The 19991-nt window shown below is 38.9% G+C and overlaps 1 protein-coding gene across 2 annotated transcripts in view; it reads right to left on the minus strand.

The window, feature by feature from the left end:
• Positions 1-2568: 2568 nt before the first annotated feature.
• The window catches only part of COL1A2 (collagen type I alpha 2 chain), a 39097-nt gene continuing 21674 nt past the window's right edge, over positions 2569-19991 (minus strand). The window contains exons 27-52 of one of the 2 annotated variants that reach the window (XM_048305368.1): positions 19878-19931; positions 19698-19751; positions 19545-19598; positions 18702-18746; positions 16490-16588; positions 15721-15828; positions 14842-14895; positions 14225-14278; positions 13623-13676; positions 13461-13514; positions 13252-13359; positions 12223-12276; positions 12076-12129; positions 10977-11138; positions 10162-10269; positions 9617-9724; positions 8645-8698; positions 8430-8537; positions 8166-8219; positions 7721-7828; positions 6990-7043; positions 6752-6859; positions 6098-6344; positions 5485-5678; positions 3579-3821; positions 2569-2989 (exon numbers count right to left, since the gene is read on the minus strand). In XM_048305368.1, coding sequence (XP_048161325.1) covers positions 2843-2989; positions 3579-3821; positions 5485-5678; positions 6098-6344; positions 6752-6859; positions 6990-7043; positions 7721-7828; positions 8166-8219; positions 8430-8537; positions 8645-8698; positions 9617-9724; positions 10162-10269; positions 10977-11138; positions 12076-12129; positions 12223-12276; positions 13252-13359; positions 13461-13514; positions 13623-13676; positions 14225-14278; positions 14842-14895; positions 15721-15828; positions 16490-16588; positions 18702-18746; positions 19545-19598; positions 19698-19751; positions 19878-19931 — 2541 coding nt within the window. In that variant the 3' untranslated portion in view covers positions 2569-2842. The remainder of the gene's footprint in view (positions 2990-3578; positions 3822-5484; positions 5679-6097; positions 6345-6751; positions 6860-6989; positions 7044-7720; positions 7829-8165; positions 8220-8429; positions 8538-8644; positions 8699-9616; positions 9725-10161; positions 10270-10976; positions 11139-12075; positions 12130-12222; positions 12277-13251; positions 13360-13460; positions 13515-13622; positions 13677-14224; positions 14279-14841; positions 14896-15720; positions 15829-16489; positions 16589-18701; positions 18747-19544; positions 19599-19697; positions 19752-19877; positions 19932-19991) is intronic. The other variant, XM_048305379.1, reaches the window with a different exon arrangement.

Raw genomic sequence — 19991 nt, forward strand, 5'->3', positions numbered from 1 at the left:
AGCGATTCTGTTCTGCTGTGGTACAGTCAGGGCTTGCTGCAAACTTTGCCTTTCACTTAGTTACTCCAGCTGTTTTCCTTTCCTTCCAAGATTCTTTAAAAAACTTTAATCTCTTGTTTTAGCTAATTTATGCTAATGCTCTAGATGTATTGCTGCTGATAATTAAATTCTCCAGAGATAATAGTTACAGGGAGGCAGACCACTCCCAGAAACAATTAAGATCACTTTACCAGAAGTTTATTCAACATCTTGTATTCCCAAAACTAGACAATATGAAGGCTCCCTGCCCTGTCTGCCATTTATCTCTCTTATTTTCAGCTATGATCTTTGAAAGACAGTTTCTTCAATATTGTACATAACATAAGCAAAATACGTGATCAGGCAGTAAGTTCTGATGAGCTCAAAACCTGCAAAGCAGGAGGAGTATCTTTTCAGTGCTAATGAGCCTGGAATTTGTGAGGTAAACACTATGTATTTTTTCAGGTTTAATTTCCAAATGAGGCTGCTTTTCGGGCAAAAATCTGAAAACACATAATTTGGATGTTATCAGTGAGCTGATAGAAAGTATTCTCTGCCTGGGAGGACATGCCATGGAATAGAGCACAGAGAGCAAAGGAGAAATCAGAAGATGACAAAAAGAGACAGTGTTTGTTATGTGTAGTTTCCTTTCTAGACTCAAGTGTCCCTCCTTTAACTGTGGTTTGGGGGTTTTTTTCTCCCCAGGTAACAAAGGTTCACCTCCCTATCCTAGCATTAACCTTTGCATACCTTCTAGTGGATTGCATATCCTGAGGGATGAAATTTTAACTTTTCAGTCCTTGTAGGAACTTCCTGTCTTGTAGTTAATCTATACAAGGAAATAAAGTCTTTACCATTTTCAAATATTGAATTACTGTTTTTACAACGACAAATTTATTTTGAAATTGTGAAACAATGCTTAAAATACTAATATTTTAAGGATCATCATGTTCCAATGAGTAAATGCAGGTATTTTAAAAACAGACCTTCAGTGTGTTTTACTCAGTGAAGGAAAAATGGGGCCTATTTCATCATGGAAATTCTCATTTTACTAATTCAGCACACAGCTGCAGACACATAGCAGCTGCACTTAAGATCATGTTTTGATATTTTCCCTATTTTCCTTAATCAATTCATTGCAAGCAAGAACAAAAAAACTGTCTTTAGAAACAGATTTTAGTGTTTATCTCCCCTTGCACCATTTGGAGCTGCCTTCAGACTCTCAGCTGCTAATCTTTGGAGTGGTGCTTTCTTCAGGTTACAGGGACTTTATTCTGGATATTTTCATCATGTCTTCCTTTGGGGGTTCCAGCTGACAAAACCCATCTCACCTCTTGCCTTACCTGATTTTGCTGTTGTCTTTGTGATCCTCTGTGGGTTCTCCCAAGCACCTTCCCAATAACAAAAACATGGCTGTTGGAATTGTAGTTCATTTACGGTTTTCAGCAGTCTTCTAAAAGGTCTCAGAGAAGAAATATTTGCTTCTCATGGTGGTTTGTGTGACAGTAAATTATTAAAGTCAGTAACAAAGGTTCAGCATATGGTTCTGTGTCTCATACACAACTGAACAAACTGTTAGGGCCTAACAAACACTGAGTTTCCTGACAAAACAACTAAATTTAAGATTCTTGGAATAGACTTCTGCACATCCTTTCTAAAGCACACAGGGGCAGTTCTGCTGATTACTGCACAGCATCAGCCAGCACAGCTCTATCAACAGCCAGGAGCTTTCTGTCCCTCCTTTAAGGGAGATGATGGCCCTTCTTTCAGCCATTAATCCTATTCAGTATTTGGAAAAAAGGAGGGAATTATTTCTGCTTCTGAACTTCTCATACTCAGAGGCACAGAGATACTGAGTGAGTTTCTTGACAACTTTTCAAACATTAGTGTTGAAATGAAAAGTAGACAATCACACCCTTAAGGCAGTTGTAGGCAGCTTTACGAGGCTTTAACAAAATGTTTTATAGCAATGTGCTAACAAAGTATTGTAAAATCTGGGTGTGAGTATCTCCAATGCATCTAAGCAAGTAACTTAACTCGTTAAATAGTTTCTTTTGGAACACTTGACATGCTTTATTTCATTTTTTTTCACAATTTATTTAAACATCTCACATATACAAAATACATTTTCTTTCTTTTTTTGAGAAATGATGGGGGGTGTTTTTTTACCCATAGTAGAAGATGGAAATGAAATTTGAAAGCAGGAACACCTGATTTTGGAGGAAGAAGACAAAGAGGAAGAAAAATTATCCACATGCTTAAGCTGTGGGTGAGACAGGACATCCTAAGTTTTAAGACAGACTTCAAAGAAACAGAGAAGCAATACTTAAATGCTACTAGCACCATCAAAGTTCAAGTATTGGAAAGATACTCTGTAAGTATGCAATTAGCACCACTGTATTTTGGGTGGAACTGAAAGTACCTCAGATCATATGGAGAAGTTCCTACAAAAGATGTGGATCACTCTTGATTTTAGTGTATGAGGTAGTTTAAACCTTTGGAAGTCATGGATTTAAACTTCCTCTGTGGAAGATATTCAAAGGCCACAAGTGGTGCAAACTTTCATGACTTTTTATTTTGGTTTTTTTTCTTTACAAAGGTTGACATTTCCCAAAACAAGGTGTTAAATCTTGAAAGACTTCCAAGTCCATGTGGGGCTGTATTAAATTTCATTGCACAATGCTCCAATCAATTCTTCTCCTTCTCTTTCGCCCAGAGTTTAAGCAAGTAGATGAACAGAAGAAATGGAAGGAGTCAGCTTTCATTATAAAAAGAAATGACAAGAGAATAATTTGGGAGAGGCTTTAAGTTAATTTTAGTTCATTCATTTAAAACAGACTGGGCCAATGTCCAAACCGAATTCTTGGTCAGCGCCGCCAATATCCAAAGGTGCAATGTCAAGGATGGGCAAGCGGGATGGCTTATTTGTTCTGTATTCAATGATTGTTTTGCCCCATTCGTTGTTCTTTCTCTGTAAGAGAAGATTCATTGCAATTGTTATTGCATTGTTCACAGTACTGAGAATTGTTTCACCTGAATGGATAATTTCTGGAAGAATTTCATATTAATTTTGCTTCTATTGTTTGCAAATCAGATACCCACATCCAACTATTCAGATCTCCAATACAGAGAAAATCTTTACTTGAATCTTCTGTAGTCCTATGTGTGATGCTGTATACAAGCTACTGTATTATTCACACTGATGTTAGATCCTAAGAGAACCCTGCCTGAGTGTTTCAGGACTTAAAAGATCCTGCCCCTCCTATAGCCTATGTGCTGTTTTCTTATCAGTCTTCTGCTTACATAGAATTTGGATCTGGACCCTCTGAAAACTTTTTTTTTGCCACACTGCACAGTACAAGGTAGGATTTGTTTGTAACCTCTTCCCTCCTAACTTGTTAGTGACCTTGCATGGTTGGGTTTGTAGCCTATGTATTTTCACCACGCAAAATTTTGCTGGTCTGACAGATAATCTAATTCTAAACTAAAGCACAACTCTGTCTCTAATCACATGCTTAGGCCTGGGCAGCCATTGCACCCATGGTTTCTGCATTACTTACAGAGCAGCCATCCTCAAGAACACTGAAAGTGAATCTGCTGTTGCCTTCAGCTCGTAGTTCAACATCGTTGGATCCCTGCAGTACAACAGCCTTTTTAAGGTTGCCAGTTTCTGCATCCATGTAGGCAATGCTGTTCTTGCAGTGGTAGGTGATGTTCTGAGAGGCATGGTTGGCCAGCAGACGCATGAAGGCGAGTTGGGTGGCCATATCCTTTGAGGTCACTCCTTCACTATTGTACTCAAACTGAAAAACAGAGAGGAACCCAGTCAGTTGTACTGCTAGGGAAAGGAGGATGTTTGTTATGGAAATGTGTGATAGCTGCTCTAGTGTCCTGGTTTCAGCTAGGGTAGAGTTAATTTCTCAGTTGCTGATACAGTGGTGTGTTTTGGATAGAGTAGAATGAGAATGCTGTTGCTAACACACTGATGTTCACTTATGTCTTGGTTTTTTGCTAAGTCGTGCTTATCCTAAGTCAAGGATTTTTTTTTTTTTTTGGTCTCATGCTCTGCCAGTGAGAAAGAAGTAGCAATAGAAACTGGGAGGGAGCATAGCTGGGATAGGTGACCTGGGCTGACCAAAGGGATATTCCACACCATAAAACATCATGCCCAGTATATAAACTGGAGTGAAATAACCCTAAGGAGTGGCCTCTCCGGGTTCAGAAAAGGGGGCCTTTGCACCAGTCAGCAAGTGGTGAGCAATTACACTGTGCATCACTTGGTGTTTCACTTTTTATTATCATTATTATTTACCATTTTTACGGTACTTTATTTTATTTTCAATTATTAAACTGTTCTTATCTCAACATACCATGATTCTCCTCCCCATTCCATTAGGGTAGACTGGGGGGAAGAGAGAGGGAACTGAGCAAGTGGTACCTCATTTCCATCTGCGCTTAAACCACGACAGCTAGGAACTTTTAAAGAAAATGAATCAGAAGTCTTCAATCACTTTTCTATTGTCACTCCAGAACTAAAGAGCATGAAATAAAACTAGTAGGAGGTAGACTGTCAACCAGACATGAGTGAATGTAGTTAAACTCTAGAGTTCTTGGTTAACACCAAGAAATGGTGTTAACAGTTTATGTGGGTTCTGAGACAAGATCAGGTAAGTTCAAGGAAGACAATCTACGGTTTCCACAGCTACACACAAAAAATGCCTGTTTCAATAAAACCCTGGAAATTTTCTTTGAGTCTAATAGAGTAGTGTCTGTGGATAATACAAATCTTTACTTCACTCTATTCTTTTTACAGCATCTACTTTTAGCTACAGTAAGAAACAGGACCCTAAACTGTTCTGACCCCATGTAATCAAATCTTATCTTGGACACTTCATCACAATATCAACTCAATTTCAATTAAGAATGATGTAATTAAATCTCCTTAGCTGTACAAAAGTAGTTTACTTGCAATTTGCTGGGACAGTGTCTAACATGCAAGTAGACATGGTTCTTGCTTTTCCTTTTGCCAACAATTCTGAATGTTATGGTGGCATGCACTCAGAATCTGTGATGTGTAATATAAGTATCTTTCCAGGAATAGTGTTGTGTGTATTGTATGTAAAAAATATCAATTAAAAAGACTGATGTTTTTCGTACTCTTTCAGACATTTTCTGGACTGTCTTTATATGTATCATATTCCAGTCCAGGCTTCCCTTAGCAATAACCATTATTCAGGCTGAATGGATCATTTGCAGATATCAAGAAAAGTTAGAAAAATAATGAGAAGTACTTTAAACAAACTGATCTAAGCCAGAACCAGAGTTCTATGCCTGTGAGGTAAAAGGTAGTTGGCTTTTTCATATTTCTCCCCTAAGAATTTATCTGCTTGCTTGCTGAGAGTCAATGAATTGGGAACTCTTCAGACAATGCTGTAGGAAACAATCACCCTGCCATACATCACTTACCTGGCTGCCACCATTGATAGTTTCACCAAACCATATGTGCTGCTTCTTGTCCTTGGGATTCTTGTTGATATACCAGTTCTTAACAGGAATATTGTCAGGGTTGGCATAGATGCAAGTCTCACCAGTGGCAAAATCACAGTATGCTCTAATGGCATCTGCAGTGCAGCCTTGGTTGGGATCAATCCAGTAGAAGCCTGCCATTACGGGAAGAAATGTGAACAGTGGTTCACTCAGCCTAAACTTTGCATTCAGTTCATATTCACTTGTCTGATACAGGAACTCAGGCCATAAACATCACGGCTAGGTACAATATTAAGGTGACAAGTGCGATACATAGATATTTTGGATTGTTAACGTATGAAAAACTGTATTTGAAAACAAGGGTTAAATATTTTTGTATTATTTTGGAAAATTATTGGAATAATGTCCAACAATATCTATAAAGAGCTTTTCAAAATGTACTTGCATCTATTTTCAGTAGAGGCAGAAAGAACTTCTTCATTGGTCATTTAATATTTTTGCCGTGTGGCCAAAGATACCATTCACCGAAGAAATCTAACGACCTGGAAGTACTCCCTGAGCCAGAAAGGGCAAACATCTGGCAGTAACATACCACTGCTCCATTCTGGGTGGCTAAGTCTGAGGTCACGACAGGTGCGAGCTGGGTTCTTTTTGGAGCCTTCTGGGGTCAGCAGGGTCTCAATTTGGTTGTTCAGTGTTTTCAGAGTGGCATCAACTTCATAATCCTTGGGTCTGAGAGAAGGCTGATCAGCCCGGTAATATTCTGCATCAAAGCCAACTTCATATCCACCACCGTTGGGACCAGGGGGGCCAGGGGGACCAGGAGGACCAGGAGGACCCTAAAGTTTTTCAAAAGCAGAAGACAAGAAGGATTCTGTCAGATATATGGTGCTTTTAATGAAATTATTCCACACATGGACATTCCTGCTTAACTCCTGGCACCCTCAGCTCTTGATTGGAAACAGCACACATGGACTCGCCCTGTGGTGACTGCTGTGGGTTGAAGCAGTGGAAGATGCACAGTGTAGGACTACCACATCTCCTTTGTGTATCTGCTCTCTGGCCATAAGGAGTGAACAAAATCTCTTAGTTTAGGTCTATTAAACATTTCCCTAACATTAAATATATTTTTAAAGAAATAAAACCACATGCATTATTAAACTGCTAGGCTTCTGGAGTGACATAACTGCTAGGCTTATAGTGTAACATAAATGTGTTAAATCAACAAAAAAAAGGTTATACTCACAGCAGGACCTTGGCTACCGTGAGAGCCACGCACACCAGCAGGACCAATAGGTCCAGGGAGACCATTGCGACCATCTTTACCAGGAGGACCAGAAGGACCAGGTGGACCCTAAAAGGACATTTGAACAGTTTAATGACAGTAAAAATGCTACAAATAGAGATTCATATGAATGGGAGCATACATATATACTGCACAATCAGAATGGGAGTTATTTGAATATATTCTGAAATTCACATACCCTTGGGCCAGCAGGGCCGGTGTTACCAGGAGGACCTTGATCACCATGTTGGCCCTATTGGGAAAGATACATAATCATCAAAAAAAGAGCAGTGGAACATTTTTGTGTTTGCTTCATTCAAGAGGGAACTATAGGCAACATGTATTTGGGCTCAGAGAATGGGAATCTAGGGCTAATGACATTTATTAGTGGAGTTGGGTATAAAATGCTTGTTTTGGGAAGAGCAGAGAGAGGGAGTAAAGATGTATATAAACATCTTTAGATCTGTAAAATTCTTTATATTGTTTCTTCTGAGCTTCAGAAAAGGCTTTAAAATAAAAGTTGTAATTCCTAAAGTTGATACCCAAATTTAATACCCAAATTTAAAGGGAAGAAGATCCCCAGCTTACTTCGGCTTTTCTGAGATAAAGGTTTTACAATTTCTGGCCAAAATAAGAAATAATACTGAAACAAAGGCAGAGGATTTTTTAATTCTTTGCTAGCCAAATGCAACTGAGCTTCAAGGCAACTAATGGTACTCACAGTTCTAATGCCAATACCAGAATTTGCCATTTTGTACAAAAACATTGAATGTTAAAGAGCCTATTTATGACTCTTGATTTGAAGGGTGCTGCACAGTGGAGTAAGTGGTATTAACATGCTCTATTGTGCATATGTAATTCCTTGCTAGGGTGACCTTATTTTGGTTTTTTTGCTCTTTATACTCAACCCCCTAAAAACCATTTACTTACAGCAAGACCAGGAAGACCCTGCAATCCATTGTGTCCCTTCAAGCCAGGCAGACCTCTAGGCCCCTTATCACCAGGTAGACCTTTCTCACCACGTGGACCTTGTGGGCCCTAGGAAGGGATATAGGTGTCAGAGGAATAAATTAGAAGGCTTCAAGAACATACTACTGTCAAGGCAAGAATTCAGTATAAGTATTCTACGTTAAACCATATCCCAATGTATATAATGGACATCCCCTTAATACACCCAGGAAGAGTGACAATCCCAAAAGCTTCAGGACTGATCCCACAAAAGAGAATGCTAATATTGAGATTCTAAGTCCCTAAATATTTTCAGGTCCTTAAGCATTACGTTTTGGGCCCCTTGATCACTTCCAAAGTCCTTATCGATAAAGCATGCTTTCTCTTCTTGCATCAACGTGGTAATGTATTTAAAAATCAGACTTACAGCAAGACCTCTTGGACCAAAAGCACCAGCAGGACCGACAGCACCAGCAGGGCCCTGAAACAAGAATAGAAAATACATGTAACTGCTGTATATTGTTCTAATGAAGGTTCCGTGCTCAACACATCTCTGGAGAAAGTGAAGTAATTATCTATACATTGTAGAGGTGTGATGTATTTTGTATATATGTATATATGATAGATAAGTCTTAGTCCTCTTAGACCTTAATCCAAAAAGTTAAGGTATATAATTATCTCATCAACTTACAGGTTCACCACGGTTTCCAGGCTTTCCAGAAGGACCAACTTGGCCATGAGGACCAGGAGCACCCAGAGCACCACTGGGACCAGGACTACCAGGAGCACCACGCTCACCCTGGGAACAAAGGAATTCAACAAGAGAGACTTTGTGTTATTACTGACTTACACATATTGGAATATTTCTTCCAAGACAATGAAATAAAAGAAAAAGAAACAAGTTACCTTGAAACCAGGAGCACCATCTCGGCCTGGAGGACCATCATTTCCAGGATTGCCCTATTAAAATACCATGAAAAAAATTACTAAATTCAATCACCTTTCATCTCACACAGAACTGTCTCAGTCTAATTGCTTACAGTGAGAAGATATTGAGATAGGATAGTATAAATCTTGAAGAGAAAAACGTCTTCCTTATACACACCATTCTCAAATCCCTTAAATATACTAATGTTGTCAGAAAACTAAAATGGTCTTCAAATATTTTAGTTTTTAAAAGTTCAGTAAAGAAAAAATTACTGGGCTTTGCAACACTTCTGTAAATGAGAAGGCTAAGGCAATTGTGGTTTTCATGTAGCTTGCAGTCTTTTAAAACTGAGACTTTCTTTTTAGGTGAAAAATGCCAGTGGAGGGAAAAGGACCTAAACAATAGCCACAACTAAATTATTTTGTTGTGGTACTTCACAAGATTAAATGGTTTCCTTTGCGAATGTTAATTTCACTTCAGCTCTTAGACTGTGTCCAAACAAAACCCTTTTCCTTCAGAAAATTCCAATGAAACAAACTTTGGGATTTTAAAATTAATATTCTCTGTTCTCTTTGCAAGATTTGTATTAACAATATAATTAACAATGCTTCAGGTTATCAAATAATCTTCCCTGATAAGGCTTCAATTTTTATACTTTCCTGAAAGTTATCTTTTTTCCCTGCTCCATCTTTCTTGGCATTTACGTAAAAAGTCAAAAGATTCTGAGAGTGATTTCAGGATGTATTTCAGACACAACTTGTGCTTTAAAAATTTGTCACCTAGTTGGGCGTAGGAATCCATGTCTATAAAAATCCTGATAAAACTTTCTCTGAAGACATTGTACAAGTTTGCTAGCAGAACAGCCTCCAGTTCCATGCACTTTTTTTGAGTATTTGTCTTTGGCTCAGAATAAAAGAAAAGCAACATGAAGAGGATAAAAGACAGCTTACATCACGTCCAGCTTCACCAGGAGCACCATTTGGACCAGGAGAACCCACAGGACCAGAGGGACCACGGGCACCAGGAGGACCAGAAACACCCAGGGGACCAGGTTCACCCTAATACAGGAACAGTGGTAAGAAAATGTGACATTATAATACAGCACAAACCAACCTGACAGAACTTTTGGCCTTCATGTAAGCGAAACATTTCTCTGCAATCAGTTTGGGAAGGAAAAAACAATCAGGACATAAGAAACCTACCTATCTATATCAAATATTATCTTCATTCTAGATGTTACTATTAGAAACCTCTAACATTTCTGACATTGAGAAATATGCTCACTTGCTAATAATTCTCTACAACAAGCCATAATTTCTTCCATTTCTCTAAGTCTGGTAGGTCCATATCCTCTGTTTCCAACAGAATTGGAAACAACAGAATCTACATCTCCCTGGTTTCCCACAGGAGGGAACCTCAAACGTGTGTGGGTTTTTTCCATTTTCTTTGTTTTACATGTTATCTGTTTAAAGCAGTTAACTAACGGTATACTCACTGTTGCTCCAGAGATGCCTGGAAGACCACGTTCTCCCCGGGAGCCAGGCAGACCAAGGATACCAGGAGCACCAAGAATACCCTGAGGACCTGGGGTACCAGGAGGACCCTATGACATGAAGAGAATAATATTTATATTAATGGACAAAAATAAATGTAACATACACATCTGACAATGACACTGAAAATTTCATTCTCAGTTGCAATTTCTGCAGATCACAGAAGTTTCTATAATTTTTTCTTGAGTAACAATTGTGATATTTCACACAAGTGCTTACTTCAATAAGACAGAAACATGTTTGACTGTAAAAAAAGCCAGTAATTCTGGATGTGAAAGCTTAAAGATAGTCAAAATGAATTAATTTTTTTGTATAATTCTAAGTCAACCTGGGGGCAGACAACTTGTGATCCCCGCAAATCAGAGTTTCTGTTGCAGCTGTGAATTGAGATTGTTCTAAATGGACATTCACATGTTCCTTCCTTTTCCGTCCATGAGTATTAATTTCAGAGCAGAAGATGTGCTTAGTTTTCTCAGACTAAATATCAATTTATTCTGTAGTTAGAGAAAGCTGCAACTCCCCACAAGAGAAAAAGAGAAAGAAAACCCTGACCCAGGGATCAGGTTCACTTTTATGACATGTTTGTCAAACATGCCTATAAACAATTTCTTGTGTCTCAGTGGAACTTCTACATAAAGGCTTTGGTAAATTTGTGGACAAAGTAGAAAAGCCCTTCACAAACATCAGAAATATCTCAGAAGCCATAACATCTACAGGAAGAGAAATGTTTAATGAGATGTGATACTCAGTAACTTACAGCAGCACCAGCCTCTCCAGATGGACCTTTCTCACCAGCAAAACCAGGCGGGCCAGCAATACCTTGCTCACCAGTGCGGCCAACTGGTCCAACATCACCACGCAGACCTCGAGGACCATCTTTGCCAGCTGGGCCAGGAGGACCAGGGGGACCAGTGATGCCCTAGGATTGAGTATGAATATGATACCATTATAATATAGACCTGGGGACAACATAGATAAATTTCATTTTAAGTCCATGTAAAAAAATAGTCCCTTGCAATAAACAGGTTATCAGCTGCTCCAAAGCAGCAACTTCTATTGCTTTGTTAGCAGTGGATAGCTGGAAGCAGTAGAATTATTGAAGTGATTTTTTTTTTTTTCTTTTTTTTTTTTGCTCTGGGCAGGTGAAAGTGGCAAAATTTGGTGGGAAAATATAGCTCTGTCTCTCTTTGGAGACATTAATTGCAACTATAACATCTATGAGAAAAAAAACCAAACAAACAGTATCTTCCAGTTCAAGAGAATTATTTGCTTTGGATATTGAGATTTAAAATTTATTTAAATCTAGGGCATCTAAGAAAAGAAGTGCCTGATATGGTTGGAAACAGCTTTGAAAATAAAAACTACAAATTTCAATCTGGAATGAGAATTTATTACTGAAAAATAAAAAATATTCACATTCTAAAACACAATGAGAGTTTACCCTGCTCAAGACAGGGGCTAGAACTGCAGGTACTTTAGAAAATGTGGACATACAATAACCTTAACATTCTTCTGCAGATTGGACATAACCTTCTTATTCTACTCCATCATGAGAAATTGTATAGCCATTGATTTGAGCAAAAGCAAATAAATACAGATTTTTGGAAATGGTTGGGTGCTTCAAGATACATAGGGATGCTTGATGGATTATAAAAAACTCACAAATTAAATGCTTAGGTCATACTCTGGGAGTTCGAACAGTTAGATTTTTTCTTACCCAATCCTATAAGGACCTGAGATGATTCCAGTGCAATTATGATTCATATAAACAAAACAAAAGTTAGGATTATCCCTAAGCAAAGTAACTTCTGACTTCTCTCCCATAGAGCTTCTTTATTAGTTACTTCATTACTTACAGCAGGGCCTGGAGGACCAACTCTTCCAGCAGCACCAGGGAAACCAGTCATGCCCTAAAAACAAAATTGAAAACGAAGATTAGGTTTAAAGGAAACAAAAACTTCATGAAAAGCAACAATGTCAGTACTAAAAGTCTGAAGACTTACAGGGGGACCGGCATCACCACGAGGGCCAGCAGGACCAGCAGCACCAACAGGACCCTAAGTAGGAAGGATTGAAAAAGAGATGGATCAAACAAAGGCAATTAATGCTCCCTATTTAGAGTAAGGGCTCAGTCTCACTATTGTGAAAGCTAAGGGTGATTTTTGCACCAGTGGAAGGAGGACTGGGCCCAAAACCATGCTGCCTATCCTGATAATAGGGTATTAAATTCTCACAGACATTTTAAATTGGTATCATAAGGCCTGAGAAAAGTTGCATAAGGCATTTGTGATCCAAATTAATTTCCTAGCAAGTGTTACAAGCATCTAAACAAACCTGGAAGTCAAAATGTGGAAGCAGGACGAAATCATCAAGTCCTCTGTTTGCACTTTGTGACTAACTCAGCCACATAGTGCAAGACCCTGGTATTGGTCTATTAAAATCATACAGTAAGTAACCTAAGCTATGTTATCCTGCAACATTTTGTGGTATTTGAAGTATGTAGGTCTGACTTTCTGCATCATCATGAACTTTCAACCAGTTCCCCAATAACGGGCTATGTGCATGTGAAGCAGTATACAGCTTTGGGCTATAAAGGTGTCAGCACATGAAAAGCCTGTCTGCAAATGGGTGCATGGAAAAATTTGCACACATGCATATGGATGACTGAGTCTGAAAATCAGACTGTGAAAGCACAGCCCATCCTTGAGAGAAAAGTGTCAACATCCTCAGGTCAGAACTTACCCAATCACCCCCTGAATGGTCCAAGATAGAGTGATTTGGCTGATCTTCAGAGCAAGTTGAAAATTAGTTATTTTCTCTTCATTTCAGTTCCAGACTCATGATCTGAGCCCACATAAATAGATTGATAAAATTTACGTAATGTGTGAAAATCAGCATGGTAACTTTTCTCACAGCCTAGTTTGAAGTTTTGTTTCTTTTTTTCATTACCTTTTCAGGATTCAAGGCTTTCAGGCTAATGTATTGCTTGCATGTTAAGAACTATGCATTTCACAAAGACACAATTGACTCACTGGTGGTCCAGAAGCACCGATTGGGCCAATGGCACCTGTTGGTCCACTTTCACCCTTAGGTCCTTTGGGCCCACGCTCGCCTTTAGCACCAGGCTGACCAGCTGCACCCTGTGGGCAGAAAAACAGACAAAGTGAGGAACTGAAAATCTTACAAAGGAAACAGAGGAAGGTTATGGCATCAATAACAGGAAAGTACAAACAAAACTCACAGGGGGTCCAGCAAATCCATTGGGACCTACGGGACCAGGCTCACCACGTTCACCCTAGAGAGAGGACAAAGAAGAGAGGACTGGTTGGAATGGTCTTTAAAAGGGCAATTTTCTCAACATCATATTTTTGACACAGGAATAATTGTAGAAATTGTTACTTACAGGGATACCACGGGCACCAGCAGGACCAGCAGGACCAGCAGGACCTCCTTCTCCCTAAAAGACAGCCAAAACCATTTTGACACTGGGAAATGGCCTTACTGTAGTCAGAACAGGAATGACCTTGTGGTACAGATATATATAGTGAGTCTCCTCGGGTCTCTCAGATGTTACTGAAAATGCTTCTGGTTCTGATCCACCTTAATAATTTCTAATGATATGAGACAGCATAAAGGATCATTTTGAGCTAATGTGTGGTTATTCATGGCTGTATCAAAATCTCCTCTCACAGTATGAGGAGGATGATGGAGTTTAACCTCAACTGGGAAAAATTCATTCGAATTCTGAATCAGAATCTTTTCCACATATAACCCGCTGCCATGTAGATGTGCATCCTCTTTCTTGCCCTCTCAGAAAAAGGTCTGGGGTCCTATGGCAAGCTTTATTGAATAGTCCCATCAGCCCTTGCTCTCTGAATCTGAAAAACTTAAAAAATTTGTGCACACTGGAAAGATGGAATTGGTTCTTATGGAACTCATCTTTAATATTCATGTGTGAGTAAACTGTATCAACTAGACATTTTTTCATTCAAAGAGTAGACTTACCCGATCACCAGCACCACCAGCAGGGCCAGGAGCACCAATGGCACCAGGGAGACCCTACAGGTCAAGAGACAGGACACTGTTTCAAATAAAATGTAAGTAGGGCCAACTACTTTAAATAAGCTTTCTCTTTCCTCTTGAAGAAAGGTGTGGAACCTTCTTTCAGATGTTCTCAATATAAAGGACACATGATTTTATAAAAATATATATATATTCTGTTATTTTCCTTCCCAAAGTATGAATTCTAAGAAAGGAACCTGGAATCTCAAATTAAGGATAGTTTTGTGTAAGTTTGCAGGCTGCCTTTAAAATTAGCTATCTGGGCTGAGCCCATAAAATTAAAGAGGATACTGTCATACTGAACAGCTGTGCAATGTCTGTGCAATACTCTGCTCATGTAATTTCTCTGCTTGGATGCATGAGAAGTGATCACTTTTCTCTCCCCCTGAATTCAATCATCCTTGGCAAGGGGCAACAAAATTAAATTGATTTGTATCAAAAATGAGCAGATATAAGCAGTAATGCAATACAGTGGGAAATGCAAGTCCTGAACATTCTCAGATATTTAAGTTCTGAGGTGTAGCAAGGCAAAAAATCAAGTAGAACTATAAGATACTTACACGAGCACCATCTCTTCCTGTTGCACCCGTATCACCTCTCAGACCTGGGGCGCCCTGGAACACACAGTGGGAAAAATTGTATTGCTAATGAACACAGTAGTTTGTATGAAAGAAGTCTTGAGCTGTTTACTGACAATCTGTGGATTACTTAGATATCACAAAAAAAGTTTATCATGCTAGGTTTTCTGGAGAAATGAACTTTGATTATTATTTCATTCCTATTGCTGAGTAGGTACTGATTTGCAAAGGGAAGGTTTGCAAAGAGGACTGACATGCTTTTCAGAATAAACCTGCTTCTTTCATGGGAAACCTACTTGGCTTCTCCCAGGTCCCAAGAATTTTCAATGGAATTAGAAATTGAAAACCATGTCCATGTGTATTAGAAATAAAGAATATGAATTCCCTTCAAAATGTCTTTTCTTTTGGTCAAGAGATATCCATCTGTAAAAATTCTTCTGGGTATTCATATTATACTTTCTATATGAAGCAAGAAAACAGCTATTAAAAACAATGACATCATATGGGCGGACACATAAAATGTCATATGCTTCATATAACAAAAATTTATTTTCAGGCCATCACTGGAGTAAAGAAATCAGATCAGCACTCTGTTCTCTCTTTTTTTTTATTAATACAGCTTAGTGTTCTGGATTAATCTGCATGTCAATACATAGTGGTTTTTAAAAAGTTTTAGGATAGTACCTTAGGAAAGACTGTCAGTCTGTAAGACCAACAAAACCTCTACTTGCTGACTATTGAGTAATACAGTTTCACAGTAAATAAAAGTCATATTGGGATAACCTGCAGGTTTTTCCAAGTTAATGAAATTTAGGCATCTCAGACCTGTGCATGCAGTAACAAGGCAGTTGTCCACCTCACCTTTTCACCCTTGCCTCCTGGAACACCAGCAACACCTCTCTCTCCTGGGATTCCACCAGGGCCAGCAGGACCAGGAGCACCAGCAGCACCAACATTTCCAGGCTCACCCTAGCAGCAATAGCATATCATGTAAGTCAGGATCAAGTCACTCACACAATTTGGAACAAAATCATTACTATTCTGCTCATCATTCTGCTTGGTTGTAAACAGTGTGAGTAGTAACATTTTTGTCTTGAGCTATTGTACGTGTTTTACTTTTCCAGCTAGTGAAGATGCTAGATGTGAACACTGTCTCTGATTCTGTAGGCTCCTGAGGTTTAAGGTCCATGTTCCAAACGAAACTTCTGTAGAAAGACTACCCATGAAAACCTAAGAAACTACCCAGAAAACTAAGACCCAGATTCACTTAGCATCAAGCCAACATCATCATCTGTTAGATGATCACTTACTATTGCCCTAATGTTTGGGGAAAAATAGTGCTTACTAGACACAAGAAGCTCCTGTGTACAAGTAGATGTGGGTATAAATAGAAGTCAGCATGAATTTTGGTCAGAATCTCGGATCCTATCTCCAAACAGAATAACAGCATACCCAGCAGACAACCTGTATTCAAACTGACTTCCCCTACCATCATCTATGGCACTAAACAGAAACCCATTTAATATTAATGTGGACTAGCTGGAATGGAACTTTACCACTTGGAGAGAGGTTTTGGATTGCGTTCATCAGGAATTCAACAGTAAGGCAGTGGCAGCTGGAAATGACATACCTTGTTACCATCAGGGCCTGGGGGGCCAGAGGGACCACGGCTTCCAATGGCACCAGCAGGACCAACGGCACCGCTCTCACCGGGAGGACCACGTTCACCCTACAGGAGACAGTCTGGTCTGAGTGCTTCCTTGAATTGTTCTGTAGCTGAAAGCACTGGCTAGGAGCAATGACAGTGTGATGCATTTTTATCTGAACAAACCTTTCATTAGAATTGTGCAGCTATTAACTAAATTGGTCATAAGAACCGGCTCTAGTTTTTGACACAAAAATATTAAAATGAAGTAATAAAGTCTTGCATCATGATAACAGCTGACAACTAAAGTATGAATACTTCTTGAACATGGATTTTGGCTACTGTGCTTTTTCTGTTAACAGTGTCTGGCATTCTACTGTCAAACGGAGATTCTGTTTTAGGACAAATAATGGATTCTAGTCAAATTAAAGAGATAGTAACTGGAAAACAATTATTTTTACAGTGGCAAATGCCTGGTGAACTATGGAGAATAAAGGTAACACCTAAAGCCTACAAATGTGACCTGTACATTAATACAGGTATAAGGATAAATTCTGATTCATAGATATGATATGGAAGACATGGAAGTAACCAGAAACTTGATTTAAATACACAGTAGATCTATCAAAGATAGAAACACCAGTTTTACTAAATATTTCTCAAATTATCTCAGTGTGATTAAGATGGATATTGGTGAATAATCTGATAAAGTATAATGGAGATTTTTAGTTATGCTGGAAAATCTGGAATTTTGTATAAAAATTATAATGTGGTCAAAGAACTGACTCAAGGGGAGATAGCACACTACTAGAAAGCACCAGTGATGAAAAAGATTAACTTTTATTGTAGAGCTGTTCCTCAACTGATTTTTTTTTCAAACATTTTGTTAATTACAGAGAGGCAGAAAAGGAAGAAATATGCAGATATCACAAAGGTGGAAGCATTTGTCAACAGGAAGAAGGATTGGCATACTACACAGGAAGAAGTGAATAACCTGCTAAAAGGCTGTCACAGCAAAGGGATAAAATTCAAGAGTACTAGTACCAGGTTAGTTATTTAGGCACAAAACTGAGAATTCTGCTGTAAACTGAGGTTTCAATGGTGAAAATGACTGAAAGGGAAAGGTAATAGCCAACAATATGATGCAGACATGATAAAGGAAGATGTGATCTGGCACAAGCAGTGGAGTATTTTTAGGAAGTGCTAGTTTTGTGTATAAAGCATCAGTAAGACCTAATTTGGAATACTGGATGAAATACACCCTGGGCTGGGGATGTGATGCTTAGGGCAAGCTGGAGCAGAGGCATATAACTGCTACTGCTATGACAAAGGGAACTTGGCTTGGATACACTGGCAAAATGAGAGTTTAGCTCAGACATGATTATTGATACAGACTCTGCACTAAAACATAGGGAGCAAAAGTGCTGCTTAAACTGATTGACATAACTTATAAGAATGAATGGGAATATTTGTCATTGGACATATTTAGTCTGGAAGTTAGAAGAAAAGAAGAAGCAACAGAAGTAGGTTAAATATCAATCTCTTTATAGGTGGAGCTGGAAATCAAATAATTAATTGAGCATTTTAATAACTACTCCTTGCTCTACATAAATGGGATCTTCCTGCCATGCAGGAAGGCTTCCACAGAAAGCTCTTTGAAGATGTTTATTGACAGTTCAGGATTAAAGGGAAGTGGGAGGCAGTACCTTCTAATGACTATTCCAGGTTCTGAATTGAGCCCAATATTTATTCAAAGACAGTACTGGGGGGGTAGGGGCTGCCTAGCAAGGGATAGTAAAACTGAAATGGTCAGGCTAAGAAGGTCTGAACACAGGCACTGCAGATGAAAATTCTCACATTCATCAGGCCTCAGTGTAACACTGTAGGATCAGTCCTTTATCATCCACAGTCTCATTGGAAGAGACATTAATGCAGGACATCATTATTTGGGTAATATTCATACTGCTTATACAGAAATTTACTAACACTGGCAACCATGTTAACCCTAACTCAAATACCCTGACACCGGCAAAGAGCAGAGAATATTATCCTTCCTTCCTGGGAGTCTGCTGCAATGCACTATTCTGTAACAGAGAAGAGCTTTTTACCTTGAGGAACATGGAAATGTGAATAGCTACTATTATTACTGAACATATTATTAAGACAGTCTGTACCAGATTTCCAGTTAGTTACTCACTCTTGGGCCAGCGGGACCAGGGACACCAAATTCACCATGAAGACCCTAGAAGAGAGCAGATATAGTGGTATATTTCTAAGGGAAACTTACTTGCTTAAATTGTACTTTGTTTCTTAGCCACAAATGGAAATTCTCAAATTGTAGCAGCATATTGAAAAGTTTCAGAAAAATTTGCAGACAGTCTATTACATACATGGAAATAACCCCTTTTCATCCAGCTGCACAGGATCTCAAAGTACACATTAGATAGTATTTTTTCATCTGAAGAGTTAGTTATCAAATTACAAGCTCTTTTTTTCAGGTATATACAATGTAAACTCTTTTCCAGGGACACAGATGTAACTATAAATGCTAAAGGTGATTATGACACATAGGATGCTCGATTTGCAGATTATATCACACACTAACTGCAGCAGCTAGAGCACGGACTACAACTGAACTACCTCAGTTGGATGCCATTGTAAATTCACTGAAGTCAAACTGAGGTGTAAGAACATAATTGGAGTAATGCAGGTTAGATTGAACCTTGAAGATTTTGAAAGCAATGTGAAGTAAAATATTTTTCATGTACTGCCTCTTCTGGGGGAATAACCGTATTTTATTTCTACTTAAGGCCCAAACAGCAACGAGCTGTCTTTGCTCTGTTTCATACCAAAACTTTGAAAAAGGAAGTATGATACAAGTTCCAATGCAAAAGGGACTATTAAAGTTTGCATGTTACCCTGATTGCTTTGTTTTGGCAAATAGATTCAACAGGCTCTTGCTTCACCACATGTGCCATTGCAAACACAGCCCTCAATGCAATGCCTGCCCCATCTGTGGAATGCTGTGTCTGTCACTCACCCTCTCGCCTGGTTTACCAGCCTCTCCAGCAGGACCTGAGGGACCTGGCAGACCCTGAGTGTAAAGAAATGAGAATAAAAATTTAGTTGAGGCAGAAGCTCTTCACACTTTGGGAACCATAGATAAGATTGAACAGAGCACATTGTTACTTACCTGGAAGCCAGGAGGGCCAGCAGGACCTGTTTCACCCTTTCCACCTGGGTTGCCCTGAATGGAATGAAAAATAAGTGATTAACTTGGAAGAAGAAATACAGGAAAGTGGATTTAAAAAAGGGAAGTCCCATTAATGAAAAGTAAATCACAAATTGGATTTGTGTGGAGGCTGTTACTTACAGTGACTCCAGGAGGACCTTGAGCACCATTGTTTCCCTCTGGACCAGGAGCACCCTATATATGTTCAAGTAGAAAGCTGTTACCAAACTTTTGATTTGATATAAATAATATCTC

This window comes from Corvus hawaiiensis, chromosome 1 (assembly GCF_020740725.1).
Source record: "Corvus hawaiiensis isolate bCorHaw1 chromosome 1, bCorHaw1.pri.cur, whole genome shotgun sequence".
NCBI lineage: Eukaryota > Metazoa > Chordata > Aves > Passeriformes > Corvidae > Corvus > Corvus hawaiiensis.